Source organism: Penicillium angulare (genome assembly GCF_028827245.1).
Source record: "Penicillium angulare strain IBT 27051 chromosome Unknown utg000004l_segment0_segment0, whole genome shotgun sequence".
In the NCBI taxonomy this organism is placed as follows: Eukaryota; Fungi; Ascomycota; class Eurotiomycetes; order Eurotiales; family Aspergillaceae; genus Penicillium; species Penicillium angulare.
Window position 1 is genome coordinate 7,227,701 of NW_026623163.1, and position 26,452 is coordinate 7,254,152.

At 47.8% G+C, this 26,452-nt stretch overlaps 6 protein-coding genes across 6 annotated transcripts; 3 read left to right on the forward strand and 3 right to left on the reverse strand.

The window, feature by feature from the left end:
* Nucleotides 1–154: 154 nt before the first annotated feature.
* On the reverse strand, nt 155–3,094 carry N7478_006597 (chloride channel protein; the record flags this gene model as incomplete). Its single annotated transcript, XM_056922811.1, has 7 exons — nt 155–1,624; nt 1,677–1,768; nt 1,821–1,935; nt 1,990–2,142; nt 2,204–2,307; nt 2,366–2,904; nt 2,964–3,094. The coding sequence occupies 7 exons, from the start codon at nt 3,092–3,094 to the stop codon at nt 155–157; spliced, it is 2,604 nt and encodes an 867-aa protein (XP_056780848.1).
* Nucleotides 3,095–3,364: 270 nt separating this feature from the next.
* Nucleotides 3,365–18,160, forward strand: N7478_006598 (AAA family ATPase midasin; the record flags this gene model as incomplete). The annotated part of the gene is made up of 1 exon (XM_056922812.1): nt 3,365–18,160. The coding sequence occupies one exon, from the start codon at nt 3,365–3,367 to the stop codon at nt 18,158–18,160; it is 14,796 nt and encodes a 4,931-aa protein (XP_056780849.1).
* Nucleotides 18,161–18,743: 583 nt separating this feature from the next.
* N7478_006599 (PRCC domain-containing protein) lies at nt 18,744–19,916 on the reverse strand (the record flags this gene model as incomplete). The annotated part of the gene is made up of 1 exon (XM_056922813.1): nt 18,744–19,916. The coding sequence occupies one exon, from the start codon at nt 19,914–19,916 to the stop codon at nt 18,744–18,746; it is 1,173 nt and encodes a 390-aa protein (XP_056780850.1).
* Nucleotides 19,917–20,808: 892 nt separating this feature from the next.
* On the forward strand, nt 20,809–22,360 carry pkaC (cAMP-dependent protein kinase catalytic subunit pkaC; the record flags this gene model as incomplete). The annotated part of the gene is made up of 4 exons (XM_056922814.1): nt 20,809–21,444; nt 21,546–21,799; nt 21,906–22,280; nt 22,333–22,360. 4 exons carry the CDS (start codon nt 20,809–20,811, stop codon nt 22,358–22,360), a joined length of 1,293 nt encoding a protein of 430 aa, XP_056780851.1.
* Nucleotides 22,361–22,810: 450 nt separating this feature from the next.
* tim13 (protein translocase subunit TIM13) lies at nt 22,811–23,263 on the reverse strand (the record flags this gene model as incomplete). The annotated part of the gene is made up of 2 exons (XM_056922815.1): nt 22,811–23,020; nt 23,147–23,263. The coding sequence occupies 2 exons, from the start codon at nt 23,261–23,263 to the stop codon at nt 22,811–22,813; spliced, it is 327 nt and encodes a 108-aa protein (XP_056780852.1).
* Nucleotides 23,264–24,218: 955 nt separating this feature from the next.
* Nucleotides 24,219–25,880, forward strand: N7478_006602 (C1 family peptidase; the record flags this gene model as incomplete). The annotated part of the gene is made up of 3 exons (XM_056922816.1): nt 24,219–24,327; nt 24,387–24,478; nt 24,561–25,880. 3 exons carry the CDS (start codon nt 24,219–24,221, stop codon nt 25,878–25,880), a joined length of 1,521 nt encoding a protein of 506 aa, XP_056780853.1.
* Nucleotides 25,881–26,452: the final 572 nt, after the last annotated feature.

Sequence of the window (26,452 nt, forward strand, 5' to 3'; positions counted from 1 at the left end):
CTGCAGTCTTACTGGTTCGTCATAGCAGGAAATGAAGGGTATATCCATTGTCTAGGTAGATCGTTAAGATAGAAAGCATTCCGCGAAGCCCCTCGAACACCAGAGAAAAATTACAGTTATGATGTACAAAATATAAATCTTTACAGACCATATCTTAAAAAGAATCTCTTCTCAGAGAACTGCCGAGACTGCTCCTCCCATCAGACTGTAGTAGGCCGACCTCTTCGGCCCCATGAGCATCGTGATGGAGATTGTCATCTCGAAGAGCCTCTTGCCTGCGGAATTCGACACCATTAAGGACGGCCCAGACATCTTTCTTGGTCAAAAGACCTTGCAAGATTCCCTTGTTGGCAAACAACACGTAGCGTAAGCCGAGCCGTTGGAACATGCGCAACACGATTAAAAAGCTGATGTTGCTATTGAGTGTGATTGGAGTTTGATCCATCCAAGGTCGAAGATCTAGTGTATCGACAGGATCTGCGAAAGGCTGATGGACAAAGATAACCTGAGTCTCGCTAGAAAGGTTGCGATTCGTAGGGGAGGTCGAGTTCAATGCATAAGACAGCTCATTTCGAGTGATATAACCCAAAAGAATGGGCGTCGAAGTTTCAGTTATAACAGGGAATCCACGATAGCTAGTATTAGAAACGAGGCTGAGGAGCGAGCCGATAGTATGTCCAGTGGCAGTAATTACGGAGACATCATCTGCCGTGGTCATGACTCGGTGAGCAGAAACATCTGGCGGATTGGTATCGTCTCGGTGATCAAGGAAGGGATACTCGTTAAGGTGAATCCATGATTCGTAAATACCGCGCTTGCCGAAAATATCACCACACCATTTCGACAACATCACGGCAATCATGATAGGAATGACATATGTTAGGGCGCCAGTCAACTCGAACATGATGACAACAATTGACAAAGTCATTCGCGTCGCACCACCGAGTGCAGATGCCGCACCAATGATTGCGTAAAGACCGGGCGTTACACACGGAATATCGGGCTCACACTTGGCGAAGAGGAAGGCTTTTGGGTAGGCTTCCTGCCACATTCGGACCAACATGCCCAAAGCCCGCCCGTATAGGGCCCCGATGGCAACTGAAGGCAGGATGATACCAGCCGGAATATCAAGACCGAATGTTAAAGATGCCAGGAGAAATGCCAATGCGGCACCTACTAGTAGCATAGCAACAACACCTAGAGATGCAGGTCCTGACACACAGAGACCAAAACGATCAAACGTATCACTGCTGCATTCCGAAAACAATGCTTGAACAAGTTCGGAGTTTTGAGCTCTCATAAAGTGATTTGGAAAGTTGATCAAAGCTGTTAAAAGGGCCACAATAGCGACCTCCAAGAAGGGTCGTGACCAGCCCCGAGATCGCCGCCACTGGGCGATCTTTGTGTTCACACGGATGAGGAAGGCTCCAAAAAGACCACCAACAATACCAAGGATGATAAATGGGATGATCTCAAAACGGTGCCACCCTCGTGTATAGGTGACTTGATAGAGAACAATCTTCCCGGTGCGAAATGGGTTGATCATTTGTAAAGTCACAGCAGCGACCATGGCGCAGACAAAACTTTGCCACATTGTCTTATCTGGAAAGTAGTATGATAGTTGCTTGTAAAATCAGCATGCCATTCACGTGTTCATTGTTTTGGGGGACTCTTACCTCCAAACTGAAGAGCACACCCCCGATAGGAGCGCCGAAGGCGACAGATATACCTGCGGCGGCGGCGGCGGAAAGTACCTCACGTTTCCGTGCTGATTTTGTTAGTATGAGAATGAAGACTTGTGGCTGTGGGGATCTACACACCTTCATTGCCATTCAAACTACTGAATGGCTTCATCATTATATTGGCACAGCAGCATGCAACATGTACCAGTGGGCCTTCTTTGCCCAGCCACAGACCAGATGCGACTGCGAGACACTGTTGAAATTGTTAGTGATATGAGTAGAGCACATACGGTTGAATATGACATACCAAGCCAAGGGATTTAATGGCCAGCGTCCAAGGTCCCATGAAATGCCGAATGACTGTCCCTCCAAGGACAGTCTTAATTTCTGGAATTCCGCTATGACGTGCGTATATGGCGAACTTGCGCACAAGGACACACGCTGCTAACGCAAATATCACCTGGAGATCATTAGAATGGAATAAAACGGTAAATGAGACATCTCGGTATTGGGGATCTTACAGAGAAGACGATGTAGAACATGTATTCAATAGCGAATCGGCCACCAATGGAGGAGGAACCTAGGGCATACCCCCAGGGCGTCCAATCTTGACATTTTGTATGATCTGTTGTCATGGCTATTAGCAGTGGAAAAAGACTGCACGAGAAATATGGATTTCATACCGTCTAGACCCCAGCAGCAAAAGTTCTTATTTAAATAGAATTTCCCACCCCCGTTACCACTTTTGCAGTACCCAGTTTTCAGATCCCCAAGCCAATTGGTAGCGATATCAATACAAGCAGCGATAATTCCAACTGCAACACCTGTGGCAATTAGAACGAACCAAATATTACTGGCCTCTAGCATTCGACGAGCATGCCCCATGAAGCCTTGTCCACTCGAATAGAGCAATCGTTTTCTTTGACGTTCTTTGGTATACTCATAGATCCAGTCGATTGCGGTAAAGTCATCGTATCCGACACGTCGGCCGGGGCCCTCCACATACCAATCTAGAGGAGTTCCATCCTTAGTAGCGTTTGAATTGCCATTCGGCCCAATTGGCCCATGAGGCTCCGAGGGTGATGTTGCATCTCCATTCTCTCCATCTGGCGCTCGCCCTATGCCAAGCCCTAGATTCGACCCGCCGGCGGTGTTCGAGAAGAGGTTCGAAAGACTAAATCGTGATTGGGACTGTCGCTTTGGTTTTGGTTTGAAGGAAATACTATAACATTATTCACATCATAAGCAAAGACTCATTTCACGATATCCTGTCGCACTCACGGTTCGTGCAACCCCTCCGTGTTGCTGTGGACATCTTGGGGTTGTAGAGGATCGATTTCCTGATCGGGTTGATCTGGGTATGTTGGCTCGTAGTGATCATCACTGCCCGCGCCATGACCCGTCATTGACATCTTGAACCATGAATGCCACAAAATTCAGCATCTCCTGGCGCGTCTTAAGGAAAGTTGGCCTGGAACACAAGCTGTATCGGAGCTGCGCAAGCTGGGGGGCTTAGTCACCCCAGTAAATAGTGGGCGGTGAGCGGAATCAGTGGGGCTTGATTGTCGGGACATGGCAGAACAGAAAAAAAAAGAGCAGACAATTTCATCTGTTCTTAACAACATTTTACATTTTTTATACCTTTGTTAAAAGGAGCTCCCTCTACGCAGCCGGGTCTCACAATGAATGGACGGCCCGTCTACGAGAGGACTCTCTCCGAGTCCGAGTTGCTCGATCAACTCCCGAATGAACTCTCTAATCTCATTCAGTCTTTATCCGGGATTCAACAGCTCCACGCGCTTGCGATTGGCGCATTAGACACAAAATTCACAGAAAGTGTCTTCCGACTATACGAACCAATCGTGGTTGATCTGGCTGCTCGATGGCTTCGATCCGATATTCAAGCAGACCCAATTCATATCCTGGCCGCATTCGCCCGTGTCCTTCCATTTGCTCCATACCTCCGATCCTTCGCCGGTGAATTTGCTTTGTCAAAGGCTGGATCTCTGTCAGCGTTGGTCAGCTCGAAAGAACTTACATTACGACAACTGGAAACGAGTAGTGTTAGGACGCTCCTTCTTGCGCTTTTCCGCCTTCTATCATTTGATTTGGAGACATTTTCCAAAGCCGTATCGCCGATCCAGCTCCAATCTCTGTTTCCCCACGAAGATCCCATTATTCGATACCTTGCGATACGATGCTTTGCCCTTTATATGCATGCAGCCGATGCTGCCACCGAAAATATGTTGCGTGTAAATACCGGAACCGAGCCTATTGAGGGGACATGGGAAGAAATCACAATCGACTATCGTCTTCTGGGTCTATGGGAAGAGCGCAGATGGGCGGTTCTTGGGAAACAGATTCAAATTACTCGACAGCAACGACCAGAAGCTGATGCTATCAAATTGGTAGAGCGATTGCGAGACTTTTTCACTCCACGATCCGCTGATGTGTCTGGTGTTTTGATTCCACGATTGAAGGATGCGCCCTTGGCAAAGGCTTCTTCTTTCATTGTCAAGACTAAAACAACTACCCAGAACTTGCGTCGAATTGGCGAGTCATTGTTGGGATTCAAGCCTATCCTGCTGATTGGTCTGCCAAATTCCGGAAAAACTTCGTTGATCAATGATATTGCGTCCACCATGGGCCAGGCGGAATCAATGGTGACACTTCATCTCAACGAGCAAACGGATGCCAAGAGTCTTCTTGGAATGTATGCCACTTCTTCAGCTACAGGGTCATTCTCCTGGCAGCCGGGTGTCTTAACAAAAGCCGCCAGAGAAGGTCGCTGGGTTTTGATTGAAGACCTTAATCGTGCTCCATCTGAAGTGCTTGGCCTCATATTGCCTATCATTGAAAGAGGCGAGTTGACTATTGCTAGTAGAAGAGAGCGCATCAAGTGCGCCGAGGGCTTCAAGATCATTGCCACTATGAAGTCATCTTACAATATTGCAGGAGAAGAGATTGCACCGAGCTCTTCTATGCTAGGCAGCCGATTATGGCAGAGAGTGCCTGTTTCTTCTCTTCAAATCGACGAGATGCGAGACGTCATTCTACAAAAACACCCTCTCTTGGAGTCCAGGGTACCTGTCATTATGGATGTTTATGGAAAGGTGTGCTCTGCATTCCATGGAAGCTTAGCCATCAAGGGCTCGCAGGGACGTACTCCTGGTTTCCGTGATCTGATTAAGCTCTGCAGTCGTCTGCACCGGCGGCTACAACGCATGGGTGCTAAAACTGGCTACGAACCGACATCAGAAGCCATTGACGATGAAATTTTGCTTGACATCGTCGACATCTTTCTAAAGTATCTGCCAGAGAAGTCTATGCAGAGTTCTCTCGCTTCTGTGGTTGCCGAGGCGCTGCAAATCTCACCCCAACGCGCACAATTTTGCCTTAATGAAAGAACTCCAAATTACACCGACAAGAACAATAGTCTGACCCTTGGTCGAGAAGTCTGTCAGAAGATCAAGGTACCCAGTGGTTCGGCCTTGAAGTTCGCAGCAGCAGGCTCGCGCTTTGCTTCGACAAGGTCAGCTTTGACAATCATGGAGCAAGTGGCCGCTTCAATCCAAATGGCGGAGCCAGTTCTACTTGTTGGAGAGACTGGTATTGGAAAGACAACCGTTATTCAGCAGCTTGCTACTTTGATGCGCCAAAAGCTCACTGTAGTCAATTTGTCACAGCAAAGTGAGAGTACTGACCTTTTGGGAGGATTTAAACCTGTTAGCATTCGCACAATGGCTATTCCAATGCTGGATGAGTTCAACCAGCTCTTTGAACTGACATTCTCTGCGAAGAAGAATCAAAAATTTTTGTCTTCTGTCTCGAAGAGTGTTGCCGCTGCAAACTGGGTGCGTTTGGTTAATTTATGGCATGAGGCTGTACGATTATCCAATGGAGTATTCAAGCCTACTGATATCCCCAAAGAATCCGAGAAGAGTGATGAACAGCCTGCCAAGAAGCGCAAACTAGATTCGCCCAAGTATCAGCAACTGCGGCAACGATGGGAGAGTTTCGAATCACAACTTGCTGACTTTGAAGCTCAAGTTTCGCAAGGCGATGCTAAGTTTGCATTTGCATTCGTTCAAGGCAAGATCGTCAGAGCGCTTCGTAATGGCGAATGGGTCCTTTTGGATGAAGTCAATCTGGCATCACCAGACACCCTCGAAAATGTTGCTAGTCTCCTCCATCATGGCAGCGAAGGGACGCCCTCCGTCCTATTGTCTGAAGCTGGTGACGTTGAGAGAGTCTTTGGCCACCCCGACTTTCGCATTTTTGGCGCAATGAATCCAGCAACAGATGCCGGTAAAAGGGATTTGCCTCCTGGCTTGCGCTCGCGATTCACCGAATTCTACGTGCACTCCCCGGATACCGACTTGGATGATCTCCTCGCTTTGATCCAGAAGTACCTCGGTGACTTGATTATTCGTGATCCTCGGGCTGCACCGGACCTTGCACAATTGTACATGGTGACCAAGAAGCTCAGCAATGACAACAAACTTACCGATGGCGCCGGACAGCGACCGCATTTCAGCATTCGAACTCTTGTTCGGGCCCTCATATACGTCAATGACCATGCGCACGTGTACGGCCTGCGTCGAGCAATTTTCGAAGGATTCAATATGAGTTTTTTGACGGTCCTTAGCTTAGAGTCTGAACGATCTTTGATTCCTCTTCTTGAAACGCACATATTCAGCAATGCGAAGAACGCACGGTCACTCCTTGGCCAGACCCCCCAACCGCCTGTAGACGGCAATGACTACGTTCAATTCAAACACTACTGGATGCGCCGTGGACCTTTGACCCCCGAAGAGCAGCCCCATTACATCATTACTCCATTTATCGAGAAGAACCTCAAAAATTTGGTGAGAGCCAGCTCGACTCGTCGTTTCCCCGTCTTACTGCAGGGTCCTACATCTGCAGGAAAGACAAGTTTGATTGAATATCTTGCGAAGGTCTCTGGGAACAAATTCGTTCGTATCAACAACCACGAGCATACGGATTTACAAGAGTATCTCGGATCATATGTTTCTTCTGATGATGGTAGCTTGCGTTACCAAGAAGGTGTGTTGGTTGAGGCGCTGAGAAATGGATATTGGATCGTTCTTGATGAGTTGAATTTGGCACCCTCCGATGTCCTCGAGGCCTTGAATCGACTTCTGGACGACAACCGCGAACTTTTCATCCCTGAAACACAAGAAGTCGTGCACCCACATCCCAATTTCATGCTTTTTGCGACGCAAAATCCTGCTGGTCTTTATGGTGGCCGAAAGGTTCTTTCTCGTGCGTTCAGAAATCGTTTCCTTGAGTTACACTTCGACGATATTCCCGAGAGCGAACTGGAATATATTTTGAAAGAACGTTCCCAAATCGCGCCATCTTTCTGCACAAAAATCGTCTCGGTCTACCGCAAATTGTCATTGCTACGTCAATCGAACAGGCTATTTGAGCAGAAGAACAGCTTTGCTACACTTCGTGATCTCTTTCGATGGGCCTTGCGTGATGCCGATGATAAAGAACAACTAGCAATCAATGGCTTCATGCTCCTTGCTGAGCGTGTGCGCAACCCTCAGGAAAAGGATGCCGTCAAGAAGGTCATTGAAGAGGTGATGAGGGTTCGGCTGGACGAGGATGTACTCTACAGCTCTAATCAGCTAGAGCAAAATGTTCCCCAGATGAGTGAGCTGCCTACTGGAATTGTGTGGACTAAGGCCATGAGACGTCTCTTTGTTCTGGTATCCAAAGCAATCAAAAACAATGAGCCAGTTCTTCTCGTTGGTGAAACTGGATGTGGTAAAACTCAACTTTGCCAGGCTGTTGCAGAAGCTTTCAAGACAGACCTATTCATCGTTAATGCCCATGTGAATTTGGAGACTGGTGATCTTATTGGTGCGCAAAGACCAATTCGAAATCGAGCAGCGATCGAGAAACAACTGTCTGATGATCTACGCCTTCTGATCCATGGAGACGAACCTGCCTCTTCGTCAATTGATCACTTGAAGGAGGAATTCTCAGCATTGACTTCTGAACAACGCCAGGAGAAAGATCAAACCATCTTGCACAGAGTTCAGAAAAACATGATAAGATGCAATGCCCTGTTTGAATGGTCTGATGGCAGCCTCATCACAGCAATGAAGACTGGTCAATTTTTCCTTCTCGACGAAATTTCTCTTGCAGATGATTCTGTTTTGGAGCGACTCAACAGTGTTCTGGAGCCTGCTCGATCGATTCTGTTAGCAGAGAAAGGTCCAGTTGATTCTATGGTTGTTGCAGATGGTGGTTTCCAATTCTTATCTACTATGAACCCCGGTGGTGACTATGGCAAGCGCGAGCTCTCCGCCGCCCTTCGCAACCGTATGACTGAAATCTGGGCTCCACAGCTTTCCGAAGATGAAGATATCCTGCCGATCTTACAAATGAAACTAAATTTGAAGGACGAGCGAATTGCAAAAGCAATGCTGCAATTTGCGAAATGGTTCAAGATTACATTTCAAAACACTTCAACCACCTCTCTTTCTCTTCGTGATCTGCTCGCGTGGGTTGACTTCGTGAATACCTATGAAACCCCCGATCATTTTTTCGCCATCATCCAAGGTGCTGCTATGGTTTTTGTTGATACCCTTGGTGCCAACCCAGCCGCGATGCTTGCTATTTCATTGAACAATCTCGATGGCAACCGCCAAAAGTGTCTTGATAAGTTGAGCGAATTGTTCAACGTCAACGCTTCGACAATTTACTGGGAGTCCTCCACTGTCACACTCGAACCTGGATGCTTGAAGGTTGGCCCATTCTCCTTGCCAATCACTGGCGAGACCGATCCTGACCCCCAATTCACCATGGATGCACCAACAACAATTGCAAACTCCGTTAGAATTGCTCGTGGTCTCCAGTCGTCAAAGCCAATCCTCATGGAAGGAAGCCCAGGTGTGGGTAAAACTACGCTTGTGACTGCCCTTGCCAAAGCTCTTGGTAAACCCCTCACTCGTATCAACCTATCCGAGCAGACGGATCTTACAGATCTATTTGGTTCTGATGTTCCCGTGGAAGGAGGAGATGTTGGTCAATTCGCATGGCGCGATGCTCCCTTCTTACGAGCCATGCAGCGCGGCGATTGGGTTCTACTGGATGAAATGAATTTGGCGTCACAGTCCGTTTTGGAAGGTCTCAACTCTTGTTTGGATCATCGACAGCAAGTCTATATTGCGGAGCTCGATCAAACATTCAAACGAAACCCCAACTTTGTTTTGTTCGCAGCACAAAACCCCCATCATCAAGGTGGTGGACGAAAGGGACTTCCTGCATCATTTGTCAATCGTTTTACTGTCGTCTATGCCGATAGCTTCACAGATGCCGACTTGAAAAAGATTTGTTCGAGCCTTTTCCCTGGAAGCCCGTCTATCCAAACAGACCGACTGGTCGACTTCGTTTCAAGACTAAACAAAGCAATCGTTACTGATCGTCGATTGGGAGCCATTGGTGGACCCTGGGAAGTCAATTTACGTGACATTCAACGCTGGCTTCAGCTGGCGGATCGAGGTAACCTGCAAATTCAGACCAAGCACTTCCTGGATATCATCATTAGCCAGCGCTTCCGGAGTGAGGATGACCGAACTTTGGTGTCACAAATCTACGATTCCTTATTCACTGACTGCGAAATCGGCCAAAAGAGCTATTTCCACAATCTGACTCCTGAGTACCTTCAGGTCGGTCTTGGAATCTTGAATCGAGATCACCTTCTCCAGCCTTCTGTCGAGCCTTCGATGAATATCTTGCCACGAGATCTCCATATTATGGAATCCCTCATCCTGTGCATAGACAACTCTTGGCCCACCATTCTGGTTGGTGCTGCCGGGTGTGGTAAGACCACAATGATCCGAAAACTTGCTGCTATCAATGGCGCCAATTTGGAAGAGCTTGCACTTAGTGCAGACACTGACACCATGGACTTGATTGGTGGGTTCGAACAAATTGATCATCGTCGAGAAGTCTCCTCCTTTGTGCATGATGTTGGGGTGTTTTTGCGCCATCATATCATTCATTCTTTCGCATCAGGAGATGTCTCGGATGCTGTTGGATCGGCACTCCAGATTTGTCAACACTTTCAAACGACAGAGACTTCATTAGAGACCGTAATTTCATCGCTCTCAGATCTTTGCCAATCGTATCCCGACGAAACTCTACAAGGATTCCTGCAAAGAGCTCAAAAGCTATGGGATACAATTAACCAGACCGACAAGATGAAAGTTGGATTTGAATGGACCGAGGGTGTTCTTACGCAAGCTGTGCAAAATGGGTCTTGGGTAATTCTCGACAATGCCAATCTTTGCAACCCGTCTGTTCTCGACAGGCTGAACTCTTTGACTGAGCCGAATGGTACTTTGATTCTCAACGAGCAACGAACTGAGGACGGATCCGCGCGCATTATTACGCCCCACCCTAATTTCCGCATTTTCTTAACAATGGACCCTCGCCATGGCGAGCTGTCGCGTGCTATGCGAAACAGATGTGTTGAAATATGTTTCATGGCCAATGAGATGCAGGAGACTCCAGCTATCGTTGGGCCGTCCTATACATGCGAATCCTCTTTGTACAGACTTCGTCACATTTGGAACCTGGATACCACCTTTCAATCTGCACCTTTGAGCGGATTGTTCAATGCTTGTCTTGATCATCTCTCTCCAAAAGATCTTGCCAACCTACAAAGGTCACCTGACGTCCACCTTCCTTACACTCGTAATACCGATCTCAGTCGCTTTGCGTCCAACACTGTGCAACACTACCAGTCTGTTCTGCACGAGAAGGACAGCTGGAAGGCGCTTGATGCCATTGCCGGCGAAATCATTATGGCTGGCGCATCACTAAGCCTGCAAGGCCCCTCCCAGCCCATTAACATATTGACCAATGAACCACTCATTTCGGTCACAGGAGATGGCAATTATCGCTCAAACCTCGTCATTATTGCCTGCCTTGAAGAATTCAAACTCGATGTTCATCGTCTCCGTCAAAGCTTAGTTGAGGCAAACGAGGCTGGGAAGAAGCTTAAGCCAAGTGAAATGACAATACTTGAGCGGTCCCTGGCATCAACTCGGATACCCTCATTGATGAAAGATACCACACAGCCCGTCGGTCATTTCCTCATGGATTGTGGCCAAGCTTTGTATGATTTCATTCAAGGGCTTGATGAAACAAGTCTTCAATCTGCCGATCTCATTACTGCACTACGCACCATTGTCTACCTGTGCTGGGATATTTACCGTGTAGCTGATGTGGACCGAGTCGCTGAAGGCGAGTTCCAAGTTTACCTGGAAGTTGGCAGAAACGTCTGCGCCTCCCTACTGAATGCTTCACCCTTGTTGAAGCAACTAGAGCCGCCTCTTTCTCGCGCGCTGTCTCGTTTCCAAGCTGGCTGGGCTCTGACGACTGGCTTGAGCATGCAGCGGATGTGGGATACGTGGCGACATGTAACACCCACTTCTCAAGCTCAACTCAATTCTCTCATAGAATTGGAGCGCACCGTGTCTGATTTTACTGCCCTTGCATTGCAAACGAGAGTCGAACTCTCTCAATTGAGGACTGTTTGGGATTCTCTGCTTAATGCACAAAAGTTCATGCTATTGGAGGGTGCCGATGGAACAGCTCTTGTGGAAAGTCTCAAACAAACTGTGACTGAACTTGGTCAAGCAGTTCGACGTTCTGATTCCCCTCAATACCCTTACTTTACAGAATCTTTTGAGGCACTTTGTCAGTATCGCGATATTTCCTCGAGCATCGACCAAGATAAGCGGGACCCAGAACTGCAAACTGTTATTTCACTTCTCGCAGGACGTCCAGCTCGCGCACTGCATTCTTCGATTGGGAAGAACCGAGTTCCGGAAATCCTCGACAGACTCGCGCTATTTACTGGTGCTACAGACTCACTTCGCTCCCCTCTTGCCATGGGTGGTGTATTGTCTTTATCCTTATTAGACAAGCTGACTTCTGTCGGAACTACTACTTTGGGCCAAATGGATTTACTCAAAGCTGAAAAACAAGCATTGTCAAAGTCGCTTTCTTTGAGCAGTCAACGGATAGCCGAGGATCAGTTGCAAAATTTCCAGCATGTACTTTCCCAGTTGACGATCGAGTTCATTTGCTGCCACGAAGAGTTCTTTGAGCCCAACTCATACACAAATTTGGTCACTGTTTTGCAGGCCTTGGCACAAGGGGGGGATGGCGCGAGTCAGTTAGCTTCTGTTCCAGTTATTCTTCAAGATAACATTGCAGAGAACCATTTCTTCCGAAACCTGGCGGGCCATGCACTCCCTGTCCTGTTCCAATCTTTGGCCTTGGTTGCAGCAGCCAGCGAAAGAAATGTCGGCATTGAGAAAAAGACGCAGAGGTTGAGCTTCGCCGCAACCCAACTGGCTGTTATTCTACTCCGCTCATTTGTTCCTGATAAGGTCTTCGACCCATCACTTGGTCTCGTTGTTCAACGCAAACGACACTATCAACGCCTAGATGAGTTCAAAGCGAAATCAGAATCCCTTTTGTCATTCGAGGCAACCTTCTCTGGCCAGCCATCCAATCTACGGTCTTTGATTCTTGAAGAGCAAACACAGGCCTTGGGATCTGCTCCACCTCCAACCTCTGTCACTCGCCCCGAAAAGTCTGAGCTCAGCCTGTTGCACGGCGAATTTTCAAACTTGATAAACTCCGTCCTTAATCGCCACCCCGAGCAACTTGTCAATTCTCCTGAAAGTTCAACGAGGACGAACGAAATGATTCAACTTATGCGCGATAATATCCAACAGCTCAGTAGTAGACTCAGCACACATTACAGATCATACGATGATATCACCGTCCCTGTTGTTCGCTTCCTCCAGTTACTTGACACCGGACTTTTCTTGAACTCTGCCCATGGCAATGAGACTGATTGCCTTAAAGATATTCAGTACTTGAGTTCCCGGACCCCCTTCTTGGGTGGATCTATCCATCCGGCCTTTGGAGCATCGACTGGCCCCGAGAGCAATACCAACAAGTCAGCAAGTTCTAGTGAATTGATTGAAATGCGCCTCCACGAGCTATCATCACTCTGGGCTGCCACTGATGCCGATTCGAACATCCTTGAATTGCCGTCAGGTCGTGATACGATTCGCCGTGTGTTTGCTGATTTCCACCACCTCTGGAAAACGAGACTTCGAGAGGACCAAGAGAAAGAAGCAGAGAAGTCGGAATTGTACCGCTACCGAGGCTCTTGGGAAGATGAAGAAGAAGTCAACGAAACTGATCTCAAGGAACTATTCCCGACGTTTGAGGAAGAAAGCTTGCCAAATCCAGAAGATGTTGGCGGCATTGATCCGAGAGAGATTGCCTCTAGACTTGCTTCTTTGCATGCGAAGATTGTCAACGGCCGTGGAAATGGAAATGCACTAGCAACGCTTGTCAAGCAGACCGGTCATCTCTTGGGCTCCATGTGGATCAAGAGCAACGCGGACTTCGCTCCAGTTGTGCCACAGAATCACCTCCCTGCCGTCCTTCTGATCCTCAATGACGTTGTTGGCGAGGAATCCCAGGATCGCCAGAAGAATTACAATTTCTATACCGATTCCAATTTCCCTGAAGCTCGCAAGCTTGTCAACTTGACGCTGTCCGTCCAGTCACGATTTGTTCAAATCCAGACCGCGTGGCCAGAGCATGCCATTCTTCAAGATGTGATTTCTTTCTGCTCTGAAATACTTCAATTCAAGCACACAGAGCCTGTTGCCAAGTTCCTGACCAAGCTCGAGAAGCTCCATTCCCTTGTTCATGAATGGCAGCTTGTTGCTAGTCGAGAGTACTCTGCCGCTCCGCTCTATGACGAGATAACGAACACTACTGTTAGCTGGCGTCGACTAGAACTTACCACATGGGCGAAGCTGTTGGACATCGAGAAAGAGCGTTGCGAAGAAGATGTTAACGCATGGTGGTTTGTTGCCTACGAATCCCTCTTGGCTGTACCTCTTCAAATGGCACAGTCTGGCGATCACGATATGAGTGAGCACATTCACGGGCTAATCTCGACACTTGAGCAATTTTTCGCCTCCACAACTTTGGGCCAGTTCTCCCGCCGCCTTCAGCTTGTTACTGACTTCCGGGCGATGCTCTTGGTTTTCGCCAAGGACTTTGCCTCCCTCATTCCACTTGTGTCGGCGCTTAATAACTTCCTCTCTCATTTCCGTCCATTTGAACCCCTAGCGGAGAAGGCTTTGCAAGAAAAGAGATCGGTACTTGAGAAGGACATTAAAGAGCAGATACAGCTGGCTAGTTGGAAAGACACCAATATCGTTGCTCTCAAGGAGAGTGCAAGGAGATCACACGTGAAGCTATTCAAGCTAGTTAGGAAGTACCGCGCAGCTCTTTCTCAGCCCCTTCAACCAATTCTTGAACAAGGACTTGCCGACACTACTGGAGAAAACGAAGCTTTCCAGACTGAGGAAAAGACTGTGGCAACGATAGTCTTCCCCGAAGCTTTGAAATCCTGCCAGGAAATTGCAACATGGTCTGGAAGGCCGCTGAGATTCCAGAATCCCGATGGAACAGCTCGTAACATGATGAATTTGTACTTCTCACTGCCGTCTGAATTTGACATCTCGAAAGATCTTGATGAGTTCACAGTGTCGATCATTGAAAGCATTAATGATTTCAAGTCTTCAACCCCCAAGACTTTGACTGAAGACAACAAAGAGGACATTCAGCATCTAAAGGTTCAGAAACGCCGTCTGTTTGCCGAGACTTTGAAGACTGTATTTGAGATGGGTGTGAAGCGGAATGCCGGAGCTCAATTGATGGAAACCCAACTGTCACTTGCCCAGGTTCTTGCTACCAGCGCTCCTTTCGAGCTTGGTTCTTCAGCGTCTAACTCCTTATCAAGCGCTGATTCGTATTTCCATCGCCTCTTGGATCTTATGCCTCGTGCTCGCTTGGCCTCTCGAACCTACTCCGACGAATTGACCAATGTTGAAGTTTCCAGAAGTATTGGTTCCGTTGAGCATTTGCTGTTTATGGTTCGACGACAAAGAGGCATCCTCTCTCCCGCGCTCTCTAACTTGGGAGATTTCAAGACAACTATTAACAAGATGGAGAGCCTTTGGACAGTTGGCTCTACTACCCTCACCCAAGTCAATCAAACTGTTTTGGATGAACGGCCCACGGTGACCAGGACTGTGGCTTGGTTGATTCCTATCCTAAGCCTCGCTTCCGAAGTTGTTGATATCCATTCCAAATTCTCGGGTTTGGATGCTTCTACTGTGTCTCAAGAACTTCGTGCCAAAAAGACAAGTTTTGAAGGGCTACGGAAATCTTTTGATTTGATTCCTACGCTGCCCTCTGGCATCATATCTCGAAAGCAACAAGAACTTACTAACAACGCGCAGCAATCTCTACGCGAGCTCTCAACTTACATCGTGGAGCTTGATGAACGCCGCCCAGAGCTGTCATTTGTTCTAGCGCAAATCAATAACTGGACAGAACTTCCCGCTCAGGACTTGGCATCTCAACACGCCACCGGCAAGCCCGCCTCCCTTGAACAATTCGATGCGAGCCTGCTTGGAGCCATGGACAAGATGTTAGTCGGCCTCCAGCAATTGAAGGAAGTTCCTACTTCTATTGATTTCAGCGGCCTACTTTCGCGAAGCGATGAATTCTTCTCTCGCGCATGTAAAGCTCTCCACGTCGACAGAATCACTGCTTCCCTTGATGCCGTCTTGAGCCAAATCCACCTGTTTGGTGACAGCAATGGCCTTGCACAAGCTGCTGCTCTCGTGGCTAGCATCCTGCCTATTGCCAGCAGATACTACGAAATTTGCAAGGCAGTTTTCAACCGTTTCATCACTGTTCATCGCGAGCTCTGCAAAACTTCCTATGTTCTGACAAAGACCTTCACTCAGGTCGCGTCAGAAGGTTTCTGCAGTCCGGCAGAAGCGTCTCAAGATCAAGGCCAGGAAGGAAAGATGGAGAGTGGCACTGGTCTCGGTGATGGTGAAGGTGCCGAAGATATTAGCAAGGATGTCGGAGATGATGAAGACCTTTCAGAACTGGCACAACAGCAACAAAAGGAAGATGCCAATGAAGAGATGGATGACTCTGCTGATGCTGTGAATATGGATCAAGAAGAACTGAATGCGGAGTCTGGTGAACACAAAGAGGAGGAAGGTGACGAGGAAGACAAAGAAGACGATGGCGATGAGGAAGAAAACAATCTCGATGAGGAGGTTGGAAGTGTTGATGGTCTTGACGATGGTGCTGTTGATGAAAAACTTTGGGATGGTGCCAATGACGACCAACAGAAAGAGACCGAGAATGAAGAAGGAAAGGGCCAAGAAGAGGCTGATGAACAAGCTGCAGCTCAGGAGCAAAAGAAAGAAGCCGAAGAAGGCCAAAAAGGAGAGGAGGAAGATGATGATGAAGAAGAGGAAGAGGAGGATGAAGAAGAAGCGCCCGATGATGAAGGCGAAGCAGTTGGTCGTGAAGATATGGACGTGACTGATCCCCAAGCCAAGGAAGAGGAGACTTTGGATCTGCCTGAAGAAATGCAACTTGATGGTGATGATAAGGAGGGTGGTGACGATGAAGGCGAAGATGATGGCATGGATGACATGGATGATATGGGCCCTCTCCCTGAAGAAGAGATGGGCGATGAGAAGGATGATCAACCCGGCGAAGAAGATGCAGACATGGCGCCCGAGGACCAGGCCCCTGGTGAAGATGAAGAAATGGGCGAGGATACCAACGAAGCTGAAGCCAATGGAGAGGAAGAGGAGGATCAAGCCGGTGGAGAGGAGCCAGAAGAGCCCCAGCAGGATGAATTCCTTGCCCAACGTGACGAAAATGAAGCCACTGGTGAGGATGTTGCTCCCAGTGAAGCTGTCACTGGGGGTCAAGGTGCCGATCAAGATCAAAATGAAGATAAGGGAAATTCCGGAGATGCACAACAAGAGGAGGGTTCCAATGATCCAACCGCCAGCGCCGAGGAGCAAACTGGCGCAGCCAAGGATAGTGAAGAAAGCCAAAGGAGTCGCGACGCCGGTGGTGCCGAAGACAGCGCCCCCAATGAGCCCCAAATTGAGGCCTTCAAGAAACTTGGAGATATCCTCGAGCAGTGGCACCGTCGCCAAAAAGAGATTTTGAAGCCATCGCAAGAGGAAGAGGATGATTCGCAGCCTTTGCCCCAAGATACCGACATGGCAGATGCTGACTTCGAGCACCTTAAGAATGAAGAAGATGAGGCCGACACCCAGGCTCTCGGACAAGCCGACGAAGAACAAACCCAGACACTCGATCAAAACAAGGCTGTTGAGTCTGACATGAGGCCTGGTGAGAACGATATTCTTCCCGACTCGACCGAGGAACAAGATGCCCTCGACAACCAACTTCAAGAGGAGATGGAAATAGATCGTGATTTTGTCCCGACTGAAGGCCAATCTGCCGGTGCTTTCATTCCCAGCGATCATATGGCTGGCGACAACGCAGATGGAACTACAGGAGCCGAAGACATCAACGAGCAAATAGATGAAGTGGATACCCAACTCGCGGCTATTCATTTGTCGTCTTCGCTTCCTCCATTGACCCCCGAACATGAAGCACGTCGCCTTTGGTCTCAATATGAATCCGCTACCAATGACCTTTCTCTCTCACTTACTGAACAATTGCGTCTCATTCTTGCACCGACAATGGCCACAAAGCTACGTGGTGACTTCCGTACCGGAAAGCGTCTGAACATCAAACGAATCATTCCTTACATCGCCTCCCAGTACAAGCGTGACAAGATTTGGATGCGCCGATCAATCCCCTCCAAGCGTAACTATCAAATCATGCTTGCCGTCGATGACAGTAAATCCATGCTGGGAAGTGGCAGTGGTCAGCTTGCCTTCCAGACACTTGCCCTCGTGGCAAAGAGTCTTAGCATGCTTGAGGCTGGTGATCTCTGTGTTCTTGGCTTTGGTGATGAAGACCACGTCCGCGTCGCCCATGAATTTGGCAAACCTTTCTCCTCTGAGGCCGGTAGCCAAGTTTTCCAGCATTTCAGCTACCAGCAAACTGGCACAAATGTACGAAAGCTCATCGCCGACTCTATCGCTCTTTTCCGCGAGGCTCGCTGGAAGCGCTCCCCTGGCTCTGGATCTGCCGACCTTTGGCAGCTCGAGTTGATTATTTCCGATGGTATCTGCGAGGATCATGAAACTATTCGCCGTCTTGTGCGCCAAGCTCTTGAGGAACGTATCATGATTGTTTTCATTATCGTCGATGCTGTCAAGGGAAGCTCTATTCTTGACCTTTCTCAAGCTAGCTTCGAGGCCGATCCTGGTTCTGGTGGCGAAATGAAGTTGAAGATGAAGCGTTATCTTGAAGGTTTCCCCTTCCCCTACTACTTGGTTGTCCGCGATGTCCGTGAACTGCCTTCCGTTTTGGCTACTGCTCTAAAGCAATGGTTTGCTGAAGTTGTTGATGTCTCATCCTGATCCATCATCTACCCAAAAAGTTTTCAATATTTCGGCGTTTTTGTATATACATTTTCATTATTTGGGCGTTTTGAATGAATGATTTTCATTTGTTGTATATAATAGACATATCTATCTGCATGCACAATCAAAAATAGACTGCAGCAATTTCAATCTTTTCAATACTTATTCAAGTTTTCCAGTCTCTACATTTGATCATAAACATGCAGTGCAACGCCTATAGATGTAGCTTTATCAAAAACCCATTACGCAAACTTGAATGCGATAAACTTCAGCGAATAGGGACCTATTCGAGTGAATATTTTGAACTATACAATCTAAATATACGAAAACAAGCGTTAGACTATGAACTCAGCTACTCACAACATTATACAGATATTAACTAAAGATAGAGGGTATTAAGATGGATCGCCAATCGGAGAGAATATGCAGGTAGTTACTCTACTTTCGGGATATTATAATAGTTTTACATATAGACATGCGTTCGGTCCTATCGAATCGAAGTTCTCCGCTGAGATAGATGAAAAAAGAACATTGGTATCATAGTCATCGCAAAATGCACAAAGTAATGCCAAAAAAATAATCACCACCCATACTTCGCGCCGGCTTCCTTTTTGTTCCTCCTCCCAGTAGCAAAGCTCTCTTCCAAGGCTTCCTTCTGCGAAGTTGCCACATTGACAAGTTGCTGCAAGCTGTGCTTGCCAGCTGTATTGATAGTTCGCACAGGTTGGTGTTGGGTGCCAGCTAGTTCTGTTTCTGCAAGAGCTTGGTTATGAGCGTATTCCTTGTCCGTGTTGAAGGTAAGAATTTGCGAGTCGACAGGTGGCGCATTACGACCGAAGAGCTGGCGCCGTTCTGATTTTGACAAGTTCAAGTCATTTGCAATGTTGTTGAGGGATGATGAAGCGGATGTTGTGCTAGGGTTGGGATATAATGCGTCTGGTGCGGACGCGGGTGCAAAAGCAGGGCCAGCTTCAGTCTCGGTGGTGTATACTAGGGGCTCGTAGGTTCCTGTTGCAGCCGAGGGCATTTCTGTTCTGGATTCGGAATCTCCTGACGGTAAGGAGAATAAGCTGACTTTTGGTTTTGGTGGTGGCGCAGGTGTCGCTTTCACAGGTTGCTCGGTAGTAGGTAGTGGGTTAGATGTCGTCGTTGAAGCCGAGGTGGCAGATTTTGTAACTTTTTTCTTCTTCTGAGTTCTGGCAACCGATAGTGGCCTGAACATCATAGGGTTTCCCTGCAGCTTAACCTCCCCAGCCGACTCTGGAACCGGTGTCGAGTCCGAGGCAGTCGCAGGGTCCGCCAAACTGCCAGGCGCAGGGATATTTGCATCTGTATCGTTTTCATCGTAGGCATCGTCTGAGGGGAGGCCCAGCTTTGATTCGGCATCTGCTTGTCGGTCAAATCCTGGGGCGGCGCCAGTCTTTAGGCTGAACACTTTGCGCGTTGTGGCGACAGGACCCTTCTTCTCTGCGGCACGCTTTGGGGCAGGTAGAAACGAATTAAACCCCGAGAACGCACCACCTCCTGCACCTAGCCGAGCCTTCTTGCGTGCTGGGCCATCCTCGGCGTCTTGGTCCGTAGGGTGTTCGGGCTTCAGCTCCGGGAGAGCGACGCGGATCTTGCGCGGGTTGCTGCGGTCAACCTGGAAGCCGGCACCGGAGTCGGATTTCTTTGACTTGTCGACAGTAGGGACTGGGGTATTATCCGGCTCAGCGTCGGAGCCCTCAGAGTCGGAATATGCTACCAGGGTCATGGTGGAGGGGGTGGAGTGAGGAATGTTGGATTTTATGTTCCAGCCATCAATTGACTTGATCGGGCAATTTTGTTGATGCCTTGGTGCCTTATGCATCGGCCTTGTATTAGTGCCTTATGAATCTGGCCTACTAGTTATAACTATTCGTGCACGATGACATAATCCCCAATCACACTCGAAACAGCCCACGATCTCATCGATCCCTCCAACACTTCACTATAAACCTCATCACTTCTCGGCAACTGAGAAATACCGCTCGATCTTGGATCGAACTCTCATAAGTCCATCTGTACCAAGATGTCAATGTCTTGACCGCATGCAACCCAAATTCTAGAGTCCAGAGATGACTACTGTCTATGAAACTCGCCCCGGCCCCGATATGCCGGGCTCTACCATGTCGTAACGTCATCGGCGTCATCCGGTTTCTCCGCAGCCTTCCATGACTATCGAGTCCGGATGGGTGTTTATATTATTTAAGAAAGGTGGATTAGAAGTTTCTAGTTGAATTTCAAAACAATTAATCTCATTCATGAAGATATACGACTCAAAAAAACACCACTAGATAGCAGTAAAAAGATATTGATTGGGATCCTTGGCGGAGTCAGCCACGTTGAAGCATAAACAGCGGTACGGTTGATTGTAGATTTGAAATTCTCCAGTGGCAATTAGCTTCAAAAATCAAAGTTCCAATTACACTTTCATGCATCTCATGCATTTGACATCTCCAAAAAAAAATCCCCTCTCCGCTGGTGAATCACTGGCATAAGTCTGATATCTAGTGGAGATCTGGTCCCGAAAGGGAGATCAATGCGTCATTCTGGCCGCGGGTGTGCCCCTCCCCACTCTTTCGGACTCTCCTCCTCCTTCATATGCCCCCCCGTAACCGTCCTCCATGCCGAGCTTAGGAGGCCTGTTGAAGAAGCGGCGTACAAAGGACTCGCAGACCTTGTCCAAGGAGCTGCCCACAACTAATACTGACAGTTCCGATCATTCGTCTTCCAACCCGGACTCTACCCCGGCGAAGGTTGAAGGACAAGGCGCCCCCATGCAATCCGCCGTGACATCGCAAGGATCCCAGCACCAGGCCCAATCCTCCAACAATGCCGCCAGCATCAACAACCTCATAAATAGCCCGGCCAATGCCGGCTCGAGTACTCAGTCCCCCGCCCAGAATGCGAATGCGACACCCAATGCGCAACAGCCCCGCCAGGAGCGCACCACCAGGGGCAAGTATTCACAGGAGGACTTTCAGCTGCAGCGCACATTGGGAACTGGTAGCTTCGGTCGCGTCCATTTAGTTCAGTCCAAGCATAATCATCGCTTCTATGCCATGAAGGTGCTGAAGAAGGCCCAGGTGGTCAAAATGAAGCAGATCGAGCACACCAACGATGAGCGACGAATGCTCAATCGCGTTCGTCATCCGTTCTTGGTGACTCTATGGGGAACCTGGCAGGATTCCCGAAATCTGTATATGGTCATGGACTTTGTGGAGGGTGGTGAGCTGTTTAGCTTGCTACGAAAATCACAAGTGAGTGATTTTTTTCTCTTCCTCAATCATCCGGAATGGATCCGCAACTCCATCCACAGCCAATTCGACTCTTGATCTGACCATTGTCTCCCTTTCATTAGCGCTTTCCAAACCCAGTTGCCAAGTTTTATGCCGCGGAAGTAACTTTGGCTCTGGAATATCTGCATCAACACCAGATTATTTATCGTGATCTCAAACCAGAAAATCTTCTCCTGGATCGCCATGGTCACTTGAAGATTACAGATTTCGGTTTCGCAAAAGATGTACCTGATATCACTTGGACTCTGTGCGGAACTCCGGATTACCTTGCTCCGGAAGTAGTCTCCTCAAAGGGATACAACAAATCAGTAGACTGGTAAGAGCTCCCTTTCCATCTGATTATCTTTTTTTTTGCCCGCCTGTTTACTACTTCCTTCTTCCGTGGTCTTCTTTTCTTATAATACCTAATCATGACAACTTAGGTGGTCCCTGGGAATTCTCATTTTCGAAATGCTGTGCGGATTCACTCCATTCTGGGACAGCGGATCCCCAGTAAAGATCTACGAAAACATTTTACGCGGCAAGGTCAAGTACCCACCATATCTGCATGATGATGCCGTGGATCTCCTCTCCCAGTTGATCACAGCCGATCTCACCAAGCGCTTGGGTAATCTACACGGAGGACCAGAAGATGTTAAGAGCCACGCCTGGTTCGCAGAGGTCACTTGGGACCGCCTGGAGCGCAAGGATATCGATGCTCCCTATATTCCTCCTATCCGCGGCGGACAAGGAGACGCAAGCCAATACGACAAATATCCCGAAGAGACTGAGCACTATGGCATGGAGGGAGAAGATGCGTACGTTCATTACCCGTTCCTTATTGAAAGGCTTATATTAACACGCACCCAGATATGGCCATCTCTTCCCCGACTTCTAAGAGTGCGTGTATGATTTATGAGATATGAAAAGCCCACTGTAATCGTATTGCATGGGATCAAACATGGCACCGGCGCGCTAGTAGGGGTCGCCGAAGAAAAAACAGAAGTGATATCACCGTATGTCGCCTGCCTAAGGCAAATGGATGGATTATGGATATATTCTAGCAATTGGAATTGAGGTTTTCTTTTTTTTTCTACTTTGATTGTATTTGTCTCGATTTCAATTATACAAAACGTAGTGGAATTGATTTTGCCAACCTTCAACCTTCTATCACTGGTCAACAAGACCCAAAATCCAAGAAGCCCGACCGAATAATGTACATTGGCTCTCCGGCCTCTTCTATTCATACATAGATATTCTCCCAATGGCATATTCCATCAGCCCCGGCAAGAGTTCTCATCGCCTTGACTGATGGAACAGGCCCCCTTCAACATTTTATTATCATCACTTAGAGACCGGATCCCATCGAGGCGACCAGGCTGGCATCGCCACCCATACGCTTGCTCTCAACGCCAATGCGGTTGATATAGGTGCGGCTGGTGATGTTCCACATGGCAATGTACTTCTCCATGCAGCTAGACAGACAGGTGTTCTCTCCGGAAGACAAAGAGGTGCCGGGGGTAGGGACGCAAGCTGTGAAGCAGTTCTCGTTGATTTTCTAAAAAGGCAAAGGGGTTAGCTTTAATTGATAGCAATGTAAGCCAGTTAAGGAGGCTCGCCAAATAGAACATTGCCCAAACCCAGACAAATGGAGTGCTCATGAGAGGAAGACTTGGTCACGTACCTGGATCAAGGCGCGGGCGTTGGTCATCGCAGCCTCTTGCTGGAGTTGTTGAACGACGGCGGTCTTGACATCGCCGGACGAAGCTGAGGAAGAAGAGGAACCGCCGAGGAAAGACATGGTGTGTGAGGAGGGTTTTTTGTGTGGTTGGGAGTTGATTATAGATGAGAGGTATGATGGTATTGAGGTGCGGCAATATCTGAGCTTCCGCTGTGGCTGGTGCCGATTCATGCGCCACATTCTTATGCCATAATATTAAGGCAGGAGTGGAGCCGCATCCAATCACGGAATTGATTCATAGATAACTGTGCTGAACTTGAACAATTTTGGAGAATTAAATTGTTTCAACCGGTTTTCTTGAAGATATATCCTACTCTACTGCATATCTGGAGGTATAGCATAATTTTAGAAATTTTTTTGACGTTTTGAGCTTTTTGATAGCCAGTTCCCATGATCTACTAACTAGTACCTGATCCTGCTAACTAGCACACGGTGCGAAATGATCTAACATCAAAGATAATATCATACTACTAGTATAGGCCCTTGAACCTGTTATATTGAGACATAACCTTTCTTTCATTTTAAGTAAACTGACTGGTATAATCCAAAGTACGTGTGAAAACATAATATCCAATCGTCTTTCCACTTGTTCTTCTTTATTCTATAGTATTTGTAGATCCCGGGAGTCTACAGTACAGATAGCAGTGTACTACTAGGCGATAAGGTCGCTGGACGCTATAGTCCCCCGTAGGTGAAGTAGAAGCACGCAAACACGCGTGATTTATTGCTTATCATTTGTTTTATCAGGCGGTCTTTGATAAAGATCGAGCTCTAGCCAATCAGGCACCAAAATGTGGGATTTTTGAATGGGGACGTAAGGGGTCATGGCGTCGACAACCAATTAAAACTAATCATCAATGTAACCTCCGATCGAGGTGATCATGCTTTCATTCTTCCCCGCTCTTTAGGTATTGAGGACCTTGTGGTTTATCTTTTCTCCCATATATTTTTCTCCTCGTTGATGTGACACGGTGAACTTCGGTTTACACTTAGCATATAGTACAGCATCATCAACATGGGTACGAATTATTCTAAGCCAGAGCCACTTAGCGAGAAGGCTGTAACCAAGGTGAATGCCAACGAGGCTCAATATATCTTGGAAGAGCAAGATGACGATCACACCCGTTCGTTGATACTGTCCATTTTTGAATATCCTGTGTCATTATGATTGACAAAAAAACAGCACCTCCGCCGTACCCAGCTCGTGAAAGGACTCGTGCCCTGGCCCTGTCCCACCTTGAGGACTGGAGTGAATCTCTGTTAACTGACCCAAAGGTTCGAAACAATATACTATGTCCCACTGGGACTTGTTTGTGCGTTTCTAATGCTGACGTGAACTTTCTTTCAAACTCATTAGAACCGCCTAGCGATTTCCAGCTTCGCTAGCCAATCGTACGGACAGCTCCTTGCCAATCAAAAGTCCTTGAAGTCAGACCTTCATGTATTCAACCTCACGGTACCAATCGAAGGAACACCGATCACGAATCAACGATCCTCTGGGCGCTGCTGGCTTTTTGCCGCAACCAACGTCTTCCGCGTACCACTCATCAAAGCATACCAACTCAATGAATTTGAACTTAGCCAAGCCTATTTGTTCTACTGGGACAAGATCGAGAAAGCCAATTATTTTTTCGAACAGATAATCAATACTGCGGACGAGGATCTCTCCAGCCGCTTGGTTCAGAAGTTGCTAGAAGACCCAGTCACCGATGGTGGCCAGTGGGACATGGTCGCTAACCTGGTCCAGAAATACGGCCTGGTCCCACACGCGCTTTATCCAGATAACTTCCATGCGAAGAATAGCAGTAAGCTGAATTGGCTTCTCACTGCTAAGCTGCGCGAGCAGGCTTTAGCCCTTCGAAAGCTGGCGACTAAGAAAGAAGCCGACCAGGCGGCATATTTGACGGCTTCTGCTAAGGAGAGATTCTTGCAGGAGATTCACTCAATTGTCACCTTACTTCTGGGTCCGCCACCAAGCCCAGAGAAGAAGTTTACTTGGGAATATTATGATGGTAATGGGACTGCCCGTGAGGTTCATCAAACTCCAATTGAATTCGGAAAACAAGCTTTCCGGTCTCAGACAAGAGTCTCATCTCGTAGCAGCCCTGCTGTTTCTCCAGGCCGACTTATTAGCCTGGTCAATGATCCACGAAATGAATATAACAGACTGCTTACAGTTGACAAGCTCGGAAACGTCCTTGAAGGGCAATCACTCAGATATGTGAATGTAGAGATGCCTGTTCTCAAGAAGGCCGTTATTTCAATGCTGAAAGCCGGACACCCCGTATTCTTCGGATGTGACGTGGGGAAGTTTTCTGATAGTACTCTCGGTGTTATGGATGCTGATCTCACTGATCTTGCTCTTGGTTTCAACATCTCACTTGGTATGAGCAAAGCAGAGAGACTTGCTAGTGGAGAATCTGCGATGACCCATGCCATGGTTATCACAGCGGTACACCTGCTTGATAACGGCGAGCCAGCTCGATGGCGTGTTGAGAACTCTTGGGGCGAAGCCGCAGGAGAGAAGGGTTGGTTTGTTATGACAGATAAGTGGATGGATGAGTACACATTACAAGCTGTTGTTGATACCAACTTCCTCACATCTGATGTCCGCGATGTTCTTGGGCAGGAGCCGAAGGTTCTGCCTCGATGGGACCCTATGGGCGTTTTGGCCTAGAGAAGCCTTGCTTTCTTGTCATTTATAAAGAGATATTCAATACTCAATTATATTTACATATTGGTGATTGTGCTCGGTAAACCTAAGTCTACGCATAATATGTAGCATTAGCCTCAATACAAACATAATCTTGGTGGGTGGTGGGGACAGTCGGGATATGGAACTCTGGAAGCAATAAAGGCGCCCGCAGATGCCGATAGCGTGTCGATCATCAGTGCCCGAATCGGGCCTTGGACTGGCCCACATCGCCTCCACTACATCCATAGACATGGCTCTGGTATTATGACAAAGTATGGTGCTATTATATATAGATAATCATAATAGTAGTTCTCAAAGACAATCTCACCTCTATATTGAATAGTAGTGATTTCCACGATACGCACTTGCTCCACCCAAATTAATCCCGGAAAGGAGACATGAAGTGCGTATCTCCATGGATGCCTCCCTCGGACGAAATTTATCACCCAACAGACTGGCCTTCAAATTTTCTACAGGTTATCAATATTTGATAAATAGACAATCTCCCAAACAACACTTCAAAAATTTCGTCGATCCCCAAACCCCGGATTTGC